Consider the following 20,760-nt stretch of genomic DNA (forward strand, 5'->3'; position numbering starts at 1 on the left):
GACCGCAAAAGTTCTTTTTTTACGTTACTATCATGCTGTTATGTTAAGACTACACCATTGATGTCTGTATAAACCAGATGTGTATTTATATTGGATTATTACATATGCTTAAATAGGTCAATACCACTAAAATGCCATGTTTGAATTATAATTTCGTGCTTTAATTTCTATAAAAGAATTTGTACGTTTATGTACAGAGTAAAAGGGTTGTTACCCATCAGGAACAGTGCGCAGTGTCCATGATCTTGCCGGTTGTGTAATTTTCTGTTCTAGTTCAAACGCTTGGTTCGACAGTAAGCGTCACACTGCAGCACCCTTGCATTAATCAGAATAGTTAGACGACAGGTTTACATAGGTGTGCGCCTCCTCACACATTTATCCAAGATTTAGGGACCACGCCCTTGGAGTAGGGGAGCTTGAGGAGTTGTCATACATACGGCAGTAGGATCTCCAGGCCCGCTTTCATGATCTTAGGCGACAGAGGATCAGTAGGAGAGCCAGATTTAATACTAGAAGCTATGGCTTTGAGATCAACAAGTGAAGGTGGGCCAAATTTAGAGAGGCAATTTGCCACATCCCCGTGGTCCATTCAGCTTGGCAGTTCCTCCCATCCTGATCCTCAACCGGAATGGTATCGTATATTTCAGCTATCTTTTCCCAAAAAATAGTCTGCAATTCTATCACACGTTTCGGATGAGTTTGTCATCGGAGTCTCTGTTCTCGCCAGTGAGGATAGATCTTTATAAATGGCGAATAATTCTTTGGACGAGCTCTCTGCCTGCCCTATTCTATCCTTGTAGTAGGCAGCACAAGTTTTTATGATAAGAGAGTGATAATGCTTTAACTTCAGTTTTTATGAAGTCTTATTATCCTCTGAGAAGTCAGTCCTCTATATGCGCTCCAGGTGCTTACAAGCGTTTTTTGCTGATCTTAAAGTTTCGTAGAACCATGGTGAAGATTTGGTCCGCCGGATCGGGGGCAGTTGGTACAGAGTGCCACCATATCCAAAGCCTCCTTAACCCACTTATCCACGGAGCCCAGACCATTGCTTCTAGGTATTATGATCGCGAACAATTGAGATGTGGGTGAAGAAGACTACAAGTAGCATGGGGGGCTAAGGAGAGTTTGGGGTACTGTTATCAAGCAATATATTACTGCAAAATGTGTGCAAGTACTGCAACACTGGAGTTATAATACAGTGTTAAAATACTGCGAAAATCAACAAAGAGTTTTCAAAAAACTGTCCCATCGCCACCACAAAGACATCCACATGACTCTGGAGAGAGGAGACTTATTGGCCCTCAACCTCCTGCACCTCCCTTCAGCTTTTGACACGGTCTCTTATCCCATCCTCATCAAATGCCTAGACAATATCCAAGGACAAGCACTCTGATGGATCTGTTCCTTCCTGACTGGAAGGACCCAGTCAGTCGGCTTGGCTACGCACCCCTCGAATGCCTGCGACTTCATCTGTGGAGTTCCACAAAGATCCTCCCTGAGCCCGACTCTCTTCAAAGAATACATGATCCCTCAAGCCAGCATCATCTCATCTCACATAAACCTCCTCTCCTATGCCATGCAACTCATTCTCTCCTTCACTGACAAGATGCCCAGGATCTGGGTCAAGTTCAATGCCTGCATGACTGAAATTCCTCACTGGATGGAAGACCAACTGTCTGCAGCTGAACACCAATAAGACCAAAATCTTTACCCTCAGGAAGAGCTGACTTTTTTTAATTGATTTTGCTGCATTGTGATGGCCGAATACCCGACGGGCATGCTCTAAGATGTGGAGGACTGGTCCACTACTTTAATCCTGTTTGGGCCGTACTTCAGCCAGAACAGGTTCTCCGCCTGTACATTTGCATTATCGCAGCATTATCGCGGGGCTCCTTTATGGGAAGTACACCCACCAATAGGATTGTCTTGCCGGAATTGGCTTATATTAAGGATTTCTCCTGGCACACACAGTGAAGTTGTCCATTCTCTCCCGCTTTCTGTACGGAAATAGAACTTGTATCTCCAGAGGAGCATTACTCCTTTCTGGATGCCCCGAAGAAGCCCGCCACGGGTGAAACGCGTTGGCTGTATTGGCTTTGCTCATTTACATTTGGAATAAAGGATCAGAAAACTCTAAGAGGCCCATTAGTATAGCGGGCGGATCGCCACCGCCCATATGGCGGTGGCGATCCGCCCGCATTCAATTTTCCCCCTGCCACATTACCATGGCGGGGGGGGACCCCGGCGGAGGAGAAGACCGTCCGCCGGTTTTCCACCGGTAGGCAATCCGCCCGATTGCCTACCGGGCGGAAAAGCAGTTCATATGGTGGCAGAGTCTGGTAGACACCGCCATCCATATTACTATGAAGGCAGGGACCTGCCTTTCCGTGGCAGCAACGCCGCCACGGAAATGTAGGCGGTGTTTGACATTGGGGGCCCGTAGCGGGCCCCCAGGGATTCTGGGGGGTGCACATGGGGGGTACCTATGGTACCCCCCTGCATTTCAATGTACAACGTGGCAGGCACCGCGCGAAGCCTGTCACGTTGTGCATTGAAAGGCACAGGCTGCCTTTGTGGCATTGCGGCGGGCGGTGCTCTCTGCACCGCCCGCCGCAATGTTGCAGATGTGCCATGCACCCGCCAGTGTGGTGGGCGCATGCTAATCGGGAGTGCGGGACCGCCGCACCCTCAGCGGGCGGTCCCGTTTCCCGAGGGTATGGCGGGCGGATACTAATGGTGCCCTAAGACTTCCTCTCGTCTTAAGTGCTTGCGTTTGGCATTTATGCTGTTCACACTTTGTTTATGTTGCCTCTTGGAATTTTTGTTTAACACCCTCAGGAAGAGCACTTCACTGTGGGACTTCACCTGGTGGCGAACAGAGCTGGGACCGACACTCAGCCACGCCAAGAACCTCGGGATTGTCAGCAAACTCGAAATGACTGCACAACTCAATGCTGTCATTGCCTCACTCCAAACGCTGAAGATACTGAGGAAGATTTTCAAATGGCTCCCATTCAGCACTTAGTTTTGCCTATCTCACACCTGCTCAGTAGGAGGATTCCCTCTCGGGTGATAATGCGATCTACAAATCTGCCTAACATAACAGGACATCAAGGCATTTGGAGAGTCGCAATAAAAAAATTAAAAAAAGATGTGACAACATTTACTCTAATTTTCAACACTGTGCTGCGGTTCATTAAGTATATCTACACAAATCACGGTCCACAAGTTTCAAAGTATAATAAAGTCAGTGAACAGACATGCTTGAGCATCTTTCTGCATACACTTATATTTTAGGAAATGTGCCAAAATGACTGACCAAATAATCTATACATTCCCCTGAAGACCCACTCCCAGCAATAATCAAAGCTCGTTTCACCAGTTGAATCAGCGTTCCAAACAAATAAACCAAGACATCCCTAGCAACATCCCTTGCTTGGATTTCACTAATGCTATTAATGTTTTAAGGTTTCAAGATTGTGCACCTGTAGATGTGCAAAAGCATAAGGAGACCACAACTTTTAACTCTATCATCATGCAAGAATATTTAGAACTCATTATCACCAACTCTGAAAGCCTACCAAGGATTGGAGAACAAGAATCATGACCTCTGTAACTCAATCAAAGCATAGAAGTATGAAAATGAGATTCCTAATTCCTATAATTCATGCCAGTACAGTGCTGCTTAACAGACAGCATCACTAAGAGCTCTTGACATGACCAACGCTCCTAAAGAATAAATAGGCCACACGCATCATCAACTTTGCGACTGTATGCCAAGAGAACACACTACAGTCTTCACTAACAGGAAATACTACCTAGAAGACAGAAATGACCAACTCTGCCTATCTACCAGAGCATTAAGGCACAATGGATTCCGACAACCGTTAATGTAGGTAGTGTATCTTACCAACTCCATCTACGTACCTTGGCATAGACACGCTCTTGACTCCATTAGCCAGACAGTGATCTTGCATGCTTTCCAAACTCTTGCGCAGACTCTCATAAGTTGGTTTGTCGGATGCCTTTTTTTTGGTGATCTACAAAGGGAAATAGGTGAGAGTGGCATTACAATAGAAAAGTAGCATTTCAGGTGTTGGTATTGGAGAGAATTTCATGCCATAACAGTAACCAAAGGTAAAATGGTATATTCATCACGTGGCCCTTCAGAATCTGAAAGCAATGTAGCAGAATTGCTCCATGTAACACTTCACGAGATGGTCAATTTTGCCGGGGAGATTAATGCGACTAACCCGAAGAGTTTCTAAAAGTGAGAAATTTCAGGTAAAATGGGCTAACAGAATTAAAGATTTCATGTATTTATAAAACACATAAGGATCAGGTGTTACATCCTGCAATAGTGTACATTTACAACCACAGCGATAAGAAAACAAACATAGTCAGACTCACAACAAGAATATATCAATGCAATACGTACAAGTACATGGCTGGAAGGAGTTAGCAGAAACAAAGCATAGAGGCAGGTTTAGAAACAAGGTTAAGGCAATACTTTAACATAATTCTCAGTCGACATAGATAAGGAATAACAGGATAAAGCAGCAAGAGACAGTTGGAAGATGTAGGGGACTGGCTTCTTAGACAAATTACATACAATCATGGGAATCAATTAACAGGTGGAGTCAAAAGTGCTGCATAGGGGTGTAAGAGAGAGACAAAACGTGGATTGTGCGAGGCAATTGGTTAAAAGCAAAAAATTAGATTATAAAAGATTAAACTTCACACACACACACACACACACACACACAACACTAGCTTTCTGTGTCCCTTAAACCATGCCCCTGAACAACTTTCTTGCCTGAAAGCCTAGTACCTTTTTCCACTGACAAAACATATACTGTACTAGGACTCGAAAATGTGACTAGAATCATTCAGATCCATCAGCTACAGTCTCCAAATTCCATTAACTGTATATCAACAGACTACTCGAGTACTTGTTCCTTTCAACATTGAGAAAATGCTTAACTTTGCAACTCCAACTTAACACACTGCAAGCACACTTCATACCAGGAGACAAGTTATTGATAAGCAATCGAGTATATTTTAAGCACCTATCCTTTTTCTCGACGGCAATCAACACCTGATCTGGACCCTATCTATCCAGCTCCTTCTATCACTCGAAAGCTGTGCTCTGCTAACAATAACCTGTCTGTGAACAATGCCCTCTCCCTCTGCACCATCCAGATTCCGTTCCGTGAGGGCCTACAGGCCAATCCATCTCTCCCTGCTCTCAATACTTACCACAAATCGTACCTTCTCAACCCAGCATCTCTCAAAAGCAACCTCACCAAAAATATACAAGGTAGTCGCTCACAACCTTTTTTCAGTCTGCCCACAATGTTCATAGACACCACCTACTGCTTTCGTCACTCTGTAAACAACCTCTAGAAATAAGTACATGGTTACAAAAACTCTTATGGTATGGCTGTGTCTCCCGTCTCGTCTTCCATTTGATAATCAAACTAACAGCTATAAAAACAACACCCCAAACTCCAACACTAAGCTACGCGTGACAGTGTTCTGCGTTTTCTGTTTCAACAAATACATATATTTTAAAATATAGTTTTAAAAAGTAGAATATTGGCCCTTACCAGATAATACACATATCTGTCCCCATTCTTCAGGAAAGCAGCTTCTCCAGTCTTCTTATCTAAATGTAAAGTCAACACTGAATCAAAATGCTTGCAGCAGCTAGCTGTTTTTTCCCCCATGCATATAAAAAAATATCAATGCCCAAAACGTAAGACTGGTATCTTCTGTGATAAGTTCCTCCTCAAGTATCCCACAACTCACTCTGATTCTTCAATTCTTTAATACCGCCAAACTTCTTCTTGAAAATGACTGCAATGCCAGCTCCCATACGGCAATCTTCGCTGATGCAGTGTGCTAAAGAATCTGTGGCTGGGCAGGAAAAGAGGTCCCCTTTTACATCCTGGACCTAGAATCAGTGAGAAGGACACTGGCATTAAGTACTGCCTTTACAGGAGTAAATGACGACTTTCTAAACATGTCAAATGTTTCACACAGGATGGTGGTGCAGCAGTACAATAGCCCTTTGGCTCTATTTTAACAAATGCCAAGAAAACTTTTCTCCGCTGATTCAAAACGTAAATTAGAAAAGACAGGCATGACACTAAACTACACTTACAACAGAGCGCCCTTCCCTTTTCAGGTCGCAGATTGATGAACTCCGATTTATATGGGTACTGAAGGAATTACAAAACTGCACACTTAAAGGTCTTCTAATCGCTGTGAGAGCATGATAGTTCTTAAACAGGGCCTACATTATTTCGTATTACAGGCGTGTTCTGATGTGAAAACACGCCTGTAACGAGAAAACTAGAAACGTCGAAGCCAATTGTTCTGGCTTTGGAGAAGTGAAAAGTATTTTCGAAGGTTCACTAACAGGCTAGAAACAGGGGCAGCTTCACTAACAACAAGCATTGAAAATGCAATAGGTCTCGCCTTTTATTAAGCTAAAGCCATTTGCTTTGCTAATGGTATTGCATAGCAAAGCAAATGGCTTTAATTTAATTAAAGGTGCGACCTATTGCATTTTCAATGCTTGTTTGCTCTCGTTTCACAGCGGACTTGTACCCGAGTACTGCATGTGAACATCTGTCATTTTAACAGATGATGATTTAGTTTGAGCCCGAGAAGCATGTAGATATAAAAAAGTAGACGAAGGACCACCCCCGTACACCCTGAAGAACTCCGCATTGCACTTTTGGTAGGGGTGAAACTGATTATTTTACTCCTATCTGCTGCTCCAGTTGTGAGGAAATGACGAAGTAAACTTAAGGGCCGTCCCTGATAACACAATCAATTTCTGAAGGTTTTTTCCATCCATTACACCTCTACCATAAGGTAATATGGATCATGTTAGAAATGAGGGGGCTCTGGTTGACGCAGGTGTGAACCCACAACAAGCAGGGACCCTTTACTTCTTGTCAGGGCGAAGGATGACTCCCTAGAATAACCCCTGCTCACCCTCTAGGTGCGTGGCGCGAGCAGTCTAGGCTAAGTCTCAGGCGTACACGGTTAAGCAAATGCAATTACACATACAGTAAACCCCTTGCATGCACCACAAACGGACACCAATCCGGAAGTATATAAAAATAAGCCTTTATGTAGTTTCAGCAGAGTTAAATACAAGGCCCAGTAACGTTGAACTGATGGGGCCACAATTCTTGGAAGTACGGTCAAGTTCTCTTTGTACGGAAAGTTCTTTAGGCGGGCACAAGGTAACTGCAGGCCTCAGCGCACTTCGTGCTGAGGCAGCGCCCAGGGAGCACACAGCAGATGACAGGGAAATAAGAACGTTGCGGACCCTGGATCCGATGCGAGCTCGCGGTCGAGTTCGTAAGTACAGTACCTTGTTTCTTGACGCAAAGGCGGGTGCGGGATTTCAGCGGCTCTTCGACAGAAGAGCGAGGCGGCGTCCGGGGCTCCCACACTTCACGAGGGTGTCTGATCTTCAGGCTCACGACAAGAGCGGGGTGTTGCAGGTGGCGGGTGAACAAAGCGGGGCAGCCGGGCACGCCGATGCGTCCGGGCGGTCCGAGGCTTGGAGAGGCTCACAACGCCGATTCCGGCGGGAGGGTGAAGGAGCACAGCGAGCCTCCACGAGCGAGGTGACGGGGCAGCCCAGCACAGCGTAGGGGGAGCGGCTCCGGTCGAGCGAGGCTCTTCCCAAGGCGGGGGCGGCTAAGCAGTCCTGGTCACGGCTCAGGGAGGGACTGGGCACGAGGGTCACAGCTCCGGCGAGGGAAAGGACACCACAGTCCAGCAGCAGGCGAGTGAAGATCAGGTAGAGCCCAATGGTCCTGGGGCTCAGTTCAGGGGGCAAGCTCAGTTCCAAGCCCTTGGAGATCGTTTTGGAAAAGCACAAGTCTTGAAAGTAAAAGTAAAGTAAAAGTCTTCAGCAACAGTTTCTCTTCTCTCCTTTGGCAGCAAGGTCACCACTGCAGGCCAATCCCCCAGGATAGGGACAGTCTTCCTCCTACAGCTTTCCCGGTGCCTCCTCCTCAGGCAGAGATTCTTCTTGGTCAAAAGCGGATCTAGTTTCTTAGGAGCAGGGCTCCTCCATTTATACCACAAATCTTTTGTTCTCCCAGGCCAGGGGGGCCCTTGCCTAGTTCAGTCCGGTTTCTGAGCACTTTGTTTACGTGATGCAGGCTTCTTCTTTCAGAGTGCAGGGCAGAGTCATCAGACGCTCCTCAGGGGGTGGAGCCGGCATCGAGGTAGCGGAGCACTGTCCTATTCAGAACCTAGGAGCACTCCTCCCACCCATCTACCTGTCGATCGTCCTATTCATACCAGGCTACCTAGCCCTGCCCATCTGGGTTCCCCCAGCCCTGTCACTCACACCAGCCAGACGTCAGATACACAACACGCAGAGGCGGCTGAAAGGTTTAGGCAAGCAAAGGCCAACTTTCTAAAAGCGGCATTTGCAAACCCGGAATATTAAAATAAACCTTGCGAAAAGATGTACCTTATTATTCCGAGTTCAGGCATACTAAACTCGATCTCCTACCCTGTTCCCTGGGTCGGTTAGGATCATAGGGTGTAATAATCCCGGCCGCCCATACTGGCCTATGAGAACAGGGTAGCCTTGCAGTAGTGAACAACAAGATGGCGGCAATTCACTACTAGGACATGCCACGCATCCGGGCTTGTCCTACCTTAGGCTTACAACGCACCCTGCCCGCGGGCCTACCAGAGGGGTGACTAACATGCAGCTAAGGGAAGGTTTTAGGGACCGGCAAGTGTGGGCACTTGCCGGTCAGCATGTCAGTACCAGACTGCACGCAGGTTCTGCGATGGCAGACCTCGGATATCTTTTACCGGCCGCTTCTGTGGGTGGCACAACCAGTGCTGCAAGCCCACCAGCGGTGTTCGCATTTACATGCCCTGGCGCCCCTGGCGCACTTTACTGGGGTCTGATAGTAAATCAAACAATCCAATCATGGAATCCAACCAACATATACAATTTACATAGGGAGCACTCGCACCGTGACACTGGTTGGCAGTGGCACAGCGCGCTGAGCGGCCAACACCATAAAAACACATGAGGCACAGTGACAAAAAGAGGAAGGGAGACTCACGCCAAGGTGCCAGGTCTAACACGTGTCCCCTCCAGCTGAAAAGTGGGGAGAACTACCCTACCCCAGGGAGTTCCTCACCACTAAGGCGGAAAAATCTGGACAGACCGTCAGCATTGGCGTGATCTGTACCAGGGCGATGTTCCACCGTGAAATCCATACCCTGTAGGGAAATGGACCACCTCAACAGCTTTGGATTCTCACCCCTCATATGCATCAACCATCTGAGGGGCCTGTGGTCCGTCTGAACCCGGAAGTGAGACCCAAACAAGTAGGGTCTTAGCTTCTTCAGCGCCCAGACCACAGCAAATGCCTCACGCTCAATAGCACTCCACCTTTGCTCCCGTGGAAGTAACCTCCTGCTAAGAAAGGCTACGGGTTGATCTAGGCCCTCCTCATTAATCTGTGAAAGAACAGCCCCCACACCATGCTCTGAAGCGTCTGTCTGAACGATAAACTCTTTGGAGAAGTTGGGAGCCAAGAGCACGGGCGCCGTGCACATAGCAGTTTTCAAGGCCTCAAAAGCTTTCTGACAGGTGTCAGTCCAGATCACTGTCCTGGGCTGCTTCTTCGAAGTCAGCGCTGTCAAGGGGGCAACCATGTTGCCATACCCTTTGACAAACCTCCTGTAGTACCCGGTGAGACCGAGGAAGGCTCTCACCTCCGTCTGGGTTTTGGGCGCCTCCCAATTCAGGATGGTTTCTATCTTGGGCTGAAGGGGTGCCACCTGGCCACTCCCAACTTGGTGTCCCAAGTACACCACGGAACCCTGCCCGATCTGGCACTTACTCGCCTTGATCGTGAGGCCCGCCTTGCGCAGCGCCATCAACACTTCCCAGAGGTGACGCAAGTGTTCCTCCCAAGTGGGGCTGAACACGGCGATGTCATCCAGGTAGGCTGCACTGAACGAATCCAGCCCAGCCAACACCTGGTTGACCAATCTCTGGAAGGTGGCAGGGGCATTCTTCATCCCAAATGGCATGACCCGGAACTGGTAGTGCCCATCTGGGGTGGAAAATGCTGACCTCTCTTTGGCCCCCTCGGTCAAGGCGATCTGCCAATACCCAGACGTTAAATCAAACGTGCTGAGGTAGTTGGCAGCCCCTAGCCGATCGATGAGCTCATCAGCTCTGGGGATGGGGTGTGCGTCGGTCCTAGTGACCGAATTGAGTCCTCTGTAGTCCACACAGAACCGGAGTTCGGGTGTGGCTCCCGGCGCTGCAGCCTTTGGGACCAAGACCACGGGGCTGGCCCAAGGACTGCTAGAAGACTCAATTACCCCGAGGGCAAACATCTTGGAGACCTCCTCCTTGATGCAGGTCCTCACCCTGTCAGTCACCCTGTAGGCCTTGTGCCGCACAGGTGGACTATCCCCAGTGTCCACATCATGGACGCACCAATCAGTGACACCAGGGACCAGGGAAAACAGGTCAGAAAACTGTCCCAGCAACTGGCGACAATCATTCTGTTGCTCAGGGGTCAGGGTGGAAGAGAGGATGACACCATCCACTGACCCATCTTGCTCCTTGGCTGACAGGAGGTCAGGAAGAGGTTCTGTCTCCTCTTCCATTCCAGCAACTGTTGCCAAGAGCATGCCCACTTGGGACCTCTCCAAGTGGGGCTTGAGGCGGTTGACATGTAGGACCCTTAAGGGGTTCCTAGGAGACTTCAGGTCCACCACGTAGGTAACAGGACTCTTGCGCTCCACCACCTCAAAGGGACCGGTCCACTTATCCTGGAGCGCACACGGCTCCACGGGGGCCAAGACCCATACTTTCTGTCCAGGCTGAAGCTCTACCAGAGTGGCATTCTGGTCGTACCACCGCTTCATCTCCTCCTGGCTGGCTTCCAGATTTGCCTCAGCAAGTTGCCTGAATCGCCTAGTCTGATTCCTGAAGGCCAGCATGTAACTATATACATTCTGGGGAGGCTTCCTGGGAGATTGCTCCCAGCCTTCTTTGACCAGACTTAGAGGTCCTCTGACTGGGTGACCATACAGAAGCTCAAAGGGACTGAACCCCAGAGACTTCTGTGGCACCTCACGGTAAGCGAAGAGAAGGCATGGTAAGAGGACGTCCCACTTACGCCTCATGGCTCCTTCTAGGCCCATTATCATGCCTTTGAGGGTTCGGTTGAATCTCTCAACCAACCCGTTTCCTTGGGGGTGGTAAGGTGTGGTGAACTTGTAGGTTACACCACACTCTTGCCAAAGAGATTTCATGTACTTGGACATGAAATTGGTACCTCGGTCAGACACCACCTCTAGAGGGAATCCCACTCGGGAGAAAATTCCCATCAGTGCCCGTCCCACCACGGGGGCCGTCACTGTCCTTAGAGGAATGGCTTCCGGGTACCGGGTGGCATGGTCCACCAGGACCAGGATGAACCTATTGCCCATCGCTGTCCTGGGGTCCAGTGGCCCTACAATGTCAATCCCCACTCGCTGGAATGGGGTACCGACCACAGGGAATGGCTGGAGTGGAGCCTTCTGCTTCCTTCCACTCTTTCCACTTGCCTGGCAAGTCTGGCATGTCCTGCAGTGAGTATCTGAACTCCTGCGCATTTGAGGCCAATAAAAGTGGGTGACAAGCCTTTCAAAGGTCTTGTCCTGCCCCAAATGCCCTGCCAATGGCACATCGTGAGCCAGCCCCAGTAGGAAGGCTCTGAAGTCCTGGGGTACCACCAGCGCACGGGCTGACCCAGGCTCAGCAACCTTAGGCTCTGTATATAGGAGGTCGTTCTCCCAGTAAACGAAATGTGATCCTGACTGATCACCTGCGGCCTGGTCTGCAGCCTGCTGCCGCATACCCACGAGAGAAGGGCACTCCTTCTGTGCCTTGCAAAAGTCCTCCCTGGTGGGACCCCCTTCCTGCTGCCAATGGGTCAGCTCCGGCAGGTCTCCCAGTTCAGCTATCTGCTCCCCTGTAGGCTCCAGGGCATCCCCCTCAAGGTCTGCTTCCTCCTGGACCGTGGGAACTTCAGGGGCCGGCTTCCCGCGCCCCTTGCTCCTTCTCTCTGAGGCCGGTTCCTGGGCCTCCCTCTCAGGCTCCAGGACCTCTTGAGTACCTCTACTGGCTGCCATGGACCGTGTGGTGACACACGCCCAATCCGGCATACCCAACATCTCCAGGTGAGCACTCCGCTCCACCTTAGCCCAAGGTGAGCTCTCCAAATCGTTCCCTAACAAACAGTCTACAGGCATGGCGGGCCTCACAGCTACCTGAAGAGTACCAGAGACCCCCCCCCCCCACTCAAAGGGAACCTGAGCCACCTTGCAGTGTCTCTCTGTGTTGTCAGCGGCAACAACGGGATAGAATGCATTGGGGACCACCTGCTCCTGAGACACCAGGTGACACCTGACAGCCGTCACACTGGCTCCTGTATCTCTAAGAGCTTCCACTCTATGGCCATTTATGGTCACCCACTGCCTGTACTTCTTAGTGTTCTCAGGCAGCTGGGTTGGAGGGACCACTTCACGGTCTCCTAGCGAGACCAGGGACATCTCTGCGGGACCCCACCCACCTTGGACATCCCTCTCCTCCCCCAAGGCTACACTAGTCACCTGTCGGGGTGGAGCACCAGTGGGTGCTGGTTTACCAAACAATGGACACTTTACATCAGAGGCAAAATGCCCCAAATTGTTACACCTGTAACATCTTACGGGCCCCTTTGGAACAGGAGGACCTGTCGGGGCCCCGGTCGGTTTCTGGGGTGGGGGAGGCTGAGAACCCTTCCCTTGGTTCCCTTGGGGACTATTTTGGGGCCCTTTTTGGAACTGCTTCTGTTTACCCCTGTCCCCCCCACTCTTCTGCTGGGGACCCTGCCCACCTTTGGCGGAATCTCCCACGGTACCCTTGTGGACCCTGGTACTGACCCAGCGGTCCGCCTCCTCAGCAAGCTTCCTCGGGTTAGTCAGCTTACTATCGATCAGGTGCTGGCGTAGCTCAGGAAAACAATTACTGGACAAGTGCTCCCATGCCATTAAATCAAGAAGCCCTTGATAATCATTTACCTTACTACCCTTTACCCAACCATCCAGCGCTCTGCAAAAGAAAGTCACATACTCCACATACGTACTATGGGGAATCTTAGTGCAACCCCTGAACCTCTGTCTATATAACTCAGGGGTCAACCCATACCTAGCCATCAATGCTTCCTTCATATGGGCATAAGAATTACGAACATCAACAGGTAAATCTAACAGTGTGTCCCGCCCTTCACTCAGGAACCTTCCCCACAACCCTGCTCCCCAATCTTTCTCAGGGACCCGGTGGGAAGACATGGCTACCTCGTAGGCTCTGAACCACTGCCCGATGTCGTCATTCCTGAAGAACTCCTTCACTACATCCTTGGGAATATAAACTCTTGGTTCCGCCGGTACTGGCGGTGTGCTGCCACCAGAGGGATTAAGCTCCAAACTTTTTGCTTTCAGCTCCAGCTCCCTCAGCTTCATGTCATGCTCTAATTGTAGTTTCTTTTCTTCCATGGCTAATCTTTGTTTTTCCATATCCATCTGCCCATGAAGTTTTGCCATTTCCACCTCGTGTGCCCGGGTTGCGGCCCTGTCTGCCAACTCTTCTGGCGACAGGCACCTGCCAAACTCATGGACACTTTCAGGTGGAACCACTTCCACCTGATTCTCTGGTGCCTTTGACTCATACCAGGCCCTCAGCGCCTTCACAAATTGTTCCTTCTTTTTCAATCCAGTTTGGGCAATCCTGAACTTGGAGCAAAGACCTTTCAAGTCTTCATTGGTACGATTCAGAAGCGCGTCTTCTTCCCAATCTACGTCTTCAAATCCAGAGATTATGGAAGCCGCCCTTCCGGCTGAAAGTGAACCAGGCATGGCTCTAACAACGGAGACTCTTGGCAAAACAAAAACAAATGCTAGCCTTGTGGCTGTGTTACTGGTCTGCTCTCACTACGTGGTGATCAGTGATTCACTATACGCAAACCACAAATGCAAATCCGTAAATCCCACCGCTGCCACCAATGTTAGAAATGAGGGGGCTCTGGTTGACGCAGGTGTGAACCCACAACAAGCAGGGACCCTTTACTTCTTGTCAGGGCGAAGGATGACTCCCTAGAATAACCCCTGCTCACCCTTTAGGTGCGTGGCGCGAGCAGTCTAGGCTAAGTCTCAGGCGTACACGGTTAAGCAAATGCAATTACACATACAGTAAACCCCTTGCATGCACCACAAACGGACACCAATCCGGAAGTATATAAAAATAAGCCTTTATGTAGTTTCAGCAGAGTTAAATACAAGGCCCAGTAACGTTGAACTGATGGGGCCACAATTCTTGGAAGTACGGTCAAGTTCTCTTTGTACGGAAAGTTCTTTAGGCGGGCACAAGGTAACTGCAGGCCTCAGCGCACTTCGTGCTGAGGCAGCGCCCAGGGAGCACACAGCAGATGACAGGGAAATAAGAACGTTGCGGACCCTGGATCCGATGCGAGCTCGCGGTCGAGTTCGTAAGTACAGTACCTTGTTTCTTGACGCAAAGGCGGGTGCGGGATTTCAGCGGCTCTTCGACAGAAGAGCGAGGCGGCGTCCGGGGCTCCCACACTTCACGAGGGTGTCTGATCTTCAGGCTCACGACAAGAGCGGGGTGTTGCAGGTGGCGGGTGAACAAAGCGGGGCAGCCGGGCACGCCGATGCGTCCGGGCGGTCCGAGGCTTGGAGAGGCTCACAACGCCGATTCCGGCGGGAGGGTGAAGGAGCACAGCGAGCCTCCACGAGCGAGGTGACGGGGCAGCCCAGCACAGCGTAGGGGGAGCGGCTCCGGTCGAGCGAGGCTCTTCCCAAGGCGGGGGCGGCTAAGCAGTCCTGGTCACGGCTCAGGGAGGGACTGGGCACGAGGGTCACAGCTCCGGCGAGGGAAAGGACACCACAGTCCAGCAGCAGGCGAGTGAAGATCAGGTAGAGCCCAATGGTCCTGGGGCTCAGTTCAGGGGGCAAGCTCAGTTCCAAGCCCTTGGAGATCGTTTTGGAAAAGCACAAGTCTTGAAAGTAAAAGTAAAGTAAAAGTCTTCAGCAACAGTTTCTCTTCTCTCCTTTGGCAGCAAGGTCACCACTGCAGGCCAATCCCCCAGGATAGGGACAGTCTTCCTCCTACAGCTTTCCCGGTGCCTCCTCCTCAGGCAGAGATTCTTCTTGGTCAAAAGCGGATCTAGTTTCTTAGGAGCAGGGCTCCTCCATTTATACCACAAATCTTTTGTTCTCCCAGGCCAGGGGGGCCCTTGCCTAGTTCAGTCCGGTTTCTGAGCACTTTGTTTACGTGATGCAGGCTTCTTCTTTCAGAGTGCAGGGCAGAGTCATCAGACGCTCCACAGGGGGTGGAGCCGGCATCGAGGTAGCGGAGCACTGTCCTATTCAGAACCTAGGAGCACTCCTCCCACCCATCTACCTGTCGATCGTCCTATTCATACCAGGCTACCTAGCCCTGCCCATCTGGGTTCCCCCAGCCCTGTCACTCACACCAGCCAGACGTCAGACAACAACACGCAGAGGCGGCTGAAAGGTTTAGGCAAGCAAAGGCCAACTTTCTAAAAGCGGCATTTGCAAACCCGGAATATTAAAATAAACCTTGCGAAAAGATGTACCTTATTATTCCGAGTTCAGGCATACTAAACTCGATCTCCTACCCTGTTCCCTGGGTCGGTTAGGATCATAGGGTGTAATAATCCCGGCCGCCCATACTGGCCTATGAGAACAGGGTAGCCTTGCAGTAGTGAACAACAAGATGGCGGCAATTCACTACTAGGACATGCCACGCATCCGGGCTTGTCCTACCTTAGGCTTACAACGCACCCTGCCCGCGGGCCTACCAGAGGGGTGACTAACATGCAGCTAAGGGAAGGTTTTAGGGACCGGCAAGTGTGGGCACTTGCCGGTCAGCATGTCAGTACCAGACTGCACGCAGGTTCTGCGATGGCAGACCTCGGATATCTTTTACCGGCCGCTTCTGTGGGTGGCACAACCAGTGCTGCAAGCCCACCAGCGGTGTTCGCATTTACATGCCCTGGCGCCCCTGGCGCACTTTACTGGGGTCTGATAGTAAATCAAACAATCCAATCATGGAATCCAACCAACATATACAATTTACATAGGGAGCACTCGCACCGTGACACTGGTTGGCAGTGGCACAGCGCGCTGAGCGGCCAACACCATAAAAACACATGAGGCACAGTGACAAAAAGAGGAAGGGAGACTCACGCCAAGGTGCCAGGTCTAACAGATCACTTTATGATCGAGTGCCCAGAGACAAGAACAATCAGGACCACTTGACGGCTGATGGGTGCCAATGAGGTCTTCTATGATTTTTTCCAAACGCAGAGTCTACACCTTGAGACGGTCTGTAGCCTGACAGGCAAACGTTCCAAATGATGTTGTGGTCAACATGTTCTTGCAACTGCCTGTGAAGTTGCTTTGCAAGATTCTGCTTGAATATGCAAGCTTTGACCCCGATTGATCGCTGGACAACACTTGGGGGTCTCACCGAGGTGTATGTAACAAGGAGGTGATGACTGTTTCAAAGAGTCAGAACTGTACCATTGCCAAGGCAAGCGTTACCCCTGCTTCTAATGTCAGCTGTTAGGGTTGAAAGAAGTGTCTTCATGGTGGAGGCGGGTATGGTTCAACTAAGAGGCTGGTGACGTCACTTTTATTGGCAAGATTGGTCACTTCCTTCCATGTCATGAGTCTTACTCTCTGATCTTTCTATCTCCTAGTTGAGCAGGTGTATATTTCTCCCCTCCAACCCGGAAAAATGTCCTCATTGATTTAACATGAGATTAAAAGTGACAATATGGTGTGGTAGAGTGAGGGGCAGGGGGTTTAATCGCTCGGTAAGGTGGCTCCGATGTGTTGTGTTGTGAGTGGTGGATTAAATGATGGAGAGTTTTGCAGCGCTTCAGGATTTGATATTTCTCGGAAAATGGTAAAGATATTCTTCCTTTGGTTCGAGGTCTCGTGGATGCATTGGGTAAGATGACCCTTTTTGCACAGTTTATTACCATGTAACATGCTCTGCAATCTGCAGCTTGTTGTGAGTCAGTAATAACTAGACTTCTATAACAGACTCCTTGATGAAGAAACTACACTCACCAACCCTAACACAGACTGGAACCATAAATCTACCTCAGCAACCCTAACCCCAATCCCAACCCTAAATCTACCTCACCAACCTCGATTCTAACCCTAAATCTACCTCACGAATCCTAATCCTGAGCCTAACCCAAAAACTACCTCACTAACCCTAACCTTGACTCTAAACCTAAATCTACATCTCCAGCCCTAACCATGTCTATCTCACCAACCCCATTCTTGATACTAACCCTATTATTAACCCAATCCTGATACTAAATCTTCTTAAGTAATCATAACCCCGACTCATCCTAAACCTTCCTCACTGACCTTAATCCCAACCCTTATCCTAAATCTATTTCAGCAAGCGTAACGCTGCCTCTAACCTTAAATCTACCTCACCAACCCCAATCCTGATACCCTAAATCTTCTTCCGTAACCATAACCCTGACTCTTATCCTAAACCTACCCCACTTTTGTATAGGGTAAGTTGGCCATTTCAACTATGGGACATGTCACCTAGCTTCTCTTTGGTGGGAGGCCTTGTTCCTTTAGCATGGAAGTGGGCCTTAGTCACACCTCTACTCACAAAGCCCAACCTGGACCTCTCAAATGGTCAAACTATAGACCCATTTCCCTCTTGCCTACCCTAGCTACGGTGTTGAAAAAACATGTAAATCTGCAACTTACATCCTACATTAAGCTAAATGGGATACTGCACACTTCACAATCAGACTTCAGGGTTGGCCATAGCACTGAATCTGCCCTTCTTGGTGTGATGTAATATCTACAAGGACAATTAGACTCCGGTAGGACGGTGGCACTGATTCTTCTTGATCTCAGCACCACATTCAACACAGAGAATCACTCCACTCTGCTTCACAAACTAGAAGGAATGGCAGTGCAGGGCACAGCCTTGTCGTGGTTAAGATATTTCCTGTATATGGCAACGTTCAGGGACACTTATCAATACAAGTCCGAGTCACACCCTCTTGCCTCAGGGGAGCCACAGGGTTCTACCCTTAGCCCACTTCTGTTCAATCAATATGCAAGGCCTCTTGCCGACATTGTGGAATCGAATCCCATGCGGTTACACTTTTTTTGTATGCCGATGACACTCTTATCCACCAAGAAAAAACGCATTGCTGAAGCCATTAATATATGCCTTGCCCAAGTTTCAGCTTGGATGAATATCAGTTCACTGAAACTGAATGAGGACAGGACAGAGGTTTTGCTGGTGGCCAATCACCCCCATCTTTAGGGTCCTCATCTTTGGCCATCTACTATGGGTAGAACCCCCTTCCCAGTTCAGGTGATGAAAAGTCTGGGAGAGTATGGCTAGATGACAAGCTGTCCCTGCGTCACCAGATAAATAAGGTAGCTGCCATGTGCTTTGGCATCCCTCAATGGCTAAACAGAATCTTGGAATAGTTTTCGGTCTCTGTTCAACCAACAGTAGTCCAGGCTCTGGTGATTTCCAGACTGGTTTACAGTAATGTTTTATATCTGGGTGCTGCAAAATCCCTGCTCGAAAGGCTCCAAAGTGTTCAAAATGTGGCAGCCCGTTTACTTCTTCATCCACCCAGGTTCACCTCCTCAGCTAGTTTGCTGCTTACTTTGCACTGGGTACCCATTGAGCAAAGAGTCCAATTTAAGACCTTATGCTACATGCACAAGTGCCTCGCCAATACTGGGCCAATATATCGGAGACCGTTGGTGTCTAAATATATGTTCCAAAGTGTTCTCTCCGTTCTGGCCATAAGGACCTGGCAATGGTTCCTAGGATAAGGAAGTCCCTCCGGGGTGGCCGGGCATTTGCTATTCTCTACCATAAGCTCTGGTGTGACCGCCACACTCACTGAGAGACTGCAAATCGCACATAGCTTTCCGGATGCAGTTTAAAACTTGCCTGTTTCCATCACTATAATTGTCATGTGATGGTTTGATCGCCCTTGGTTTAGTGAGGAGGCTTGTGGTAAGAAGCCGTGTCTAGGTAGCTATGAGCTTTACAAATCACTAATAATTATAACAACAATTACAACAACAAAACTAAATCTACCTCAGCAACCACAACCCTGGCTCTAACCCTAAATCTACCTAAGCAACCCTCATCTTGAATCAACCCATGTAGCCTTAGCCCTTATCCTAACCCTAAATCTAGCACAGCAGCCCCTAGTCATGATTCTAACCCTAAATATACCTCACCAGCCGTAGCCCTAAATCTACCTCAGCAACCCTAACCCTGATCTTAACCCTAATCTACCTCACCAACCCTAACCCTGATCCCAAACCAAAATCTACCTTCGCAACCCTGATCTTAACCCTAATCTACCTCACCAACCCTAACCCTGATCCCAACCCTAAATCTACCTTAGCAAATCTAATCCTGATCCCAAACATAAAACTCACTCACCGACCCTAACCATAAAACTACCTCACCAACCCTAAACCATAATCTACTTCACCAAACCCAATCCTAACCCTACATTTTCTTCAGAAACCATAGCCCTGACTAACCCAAATCTACCTCACTAACCCCTATATAAAACATAAATCTACATCACCAACCCTGATCCTAACCTCAAATCTACCTCATCATCCCCAACTCTGATCCTAACCCTAAATCCATCTTAAAACCCAATCTTAACTATGAACCTTAAAAGAACCAACCAAATCCTTCCCCTATAGCTCCTCTTAGCAGGGTCACTGGAATTATGTGATTCTGCAAATGCACCGCTATCTGCTTAAATATGGATTTGCCACCCGTGCCAAACAATCCACCACCTTCTGCAGAATTGCATACATTAATAAAAAAAGCTGTTTCTAGCCCTAACAGCTCATAAATTACTAAAACCGACCATGTGTTGCCGCGCAGTGATAGGCCTTAGTCACATGGAGACAAGTTCCCCTTTCAGTTCATTTCTGCATTTAGATGTTACACCGATATTAGTGAGGTGACGCCTTCGTCCATACAGTGTTAATACATGTACAAAAATACAAAATAGTGAAGTAATAACGTTTCTAAACGTGCTGCATTATTTCCCTTTTTTGCCCCATAATTTAGTTAACCCTGTCACATAATTGGGTCCAACTCTCGGAATAATGCCATCAGCCTGCTCTATTAATATCCCTTGGGTTTTTAATTGGAGGCATGTCTTTATTTTAATGGTTTATGTCTCCTTTACTGATAACTAAGAATATAATTCCTATTAGCTACATTTTTTTCCAGGAAAATTTCGTCATCATGGAATTTCGCCCTCAAAGTATCTTCCTGGCGACATAATGCTGCGGATGGTGAAAAGCGAATCCTATTGAAAACAAGCATTGGCAAAGCCAAATAGTTGGACTTACAAAACACGTCCGCTGGTTTTTCCAGTGTTTGTTTGCTGTCAGAGGGAGCCGCCTGGTGCGCTTCCCAGCAGCAATGACCCCGCAGCACAGCAGTGAGGGGTAGCTACTGGCAGTACCCACAATGTGAGCAATGTCAGGGGAGAGGGCGAGGCGCCCCCAGGGCTTCTAGGCGCACCCGGCAGCAGGGGGTGGGGTTAA

General features: G+C 49.0%; 1 protein-coding gene across 1 annotated transcript in view; it reads right to left on the minus strand.

Moving 5' to 3' along the window:
• LOC146830628 (ADP-ribose glycohydrolase OARD1-like) overlaps nt 1-20,760 on the minus strand; it is a 60,173-nt gene that overhangs the window by 15,598 nt on the left and 23,815 nt on the right. Inside the window, exons 3-5 of the mRNA XM_085604809.1 lie at nt 5,812-5,956; nt 5,610-5,668; nt 3,928-4,040 (exon numbers count right to left, since the gene is read on the minus strand). Coding sequence (XP_085460935.1) covers nt 3,928-4,040; nt 5,610-5,668; nt 5,812-5,956 — 317 coding nt within the window. The remainder of the gene's footprint in view (nt 1-3,927; nt 4,041-5,609; nt 5,669-5,811; nt 5,957-20,760) is intronic.

This window comes from Triturus cristatus, chromosome 5_1 (assembly GCF_964204655.1).
Source record: "Triturus cristatus chromosome 5_1, aTriCri1.1, whole genome shotgun sequence".
NCBI lineage: Eukaryota > Metazoa > Chordata > Amphibia > Caudata > Salamandridae > Triturus > Triturus cristatus.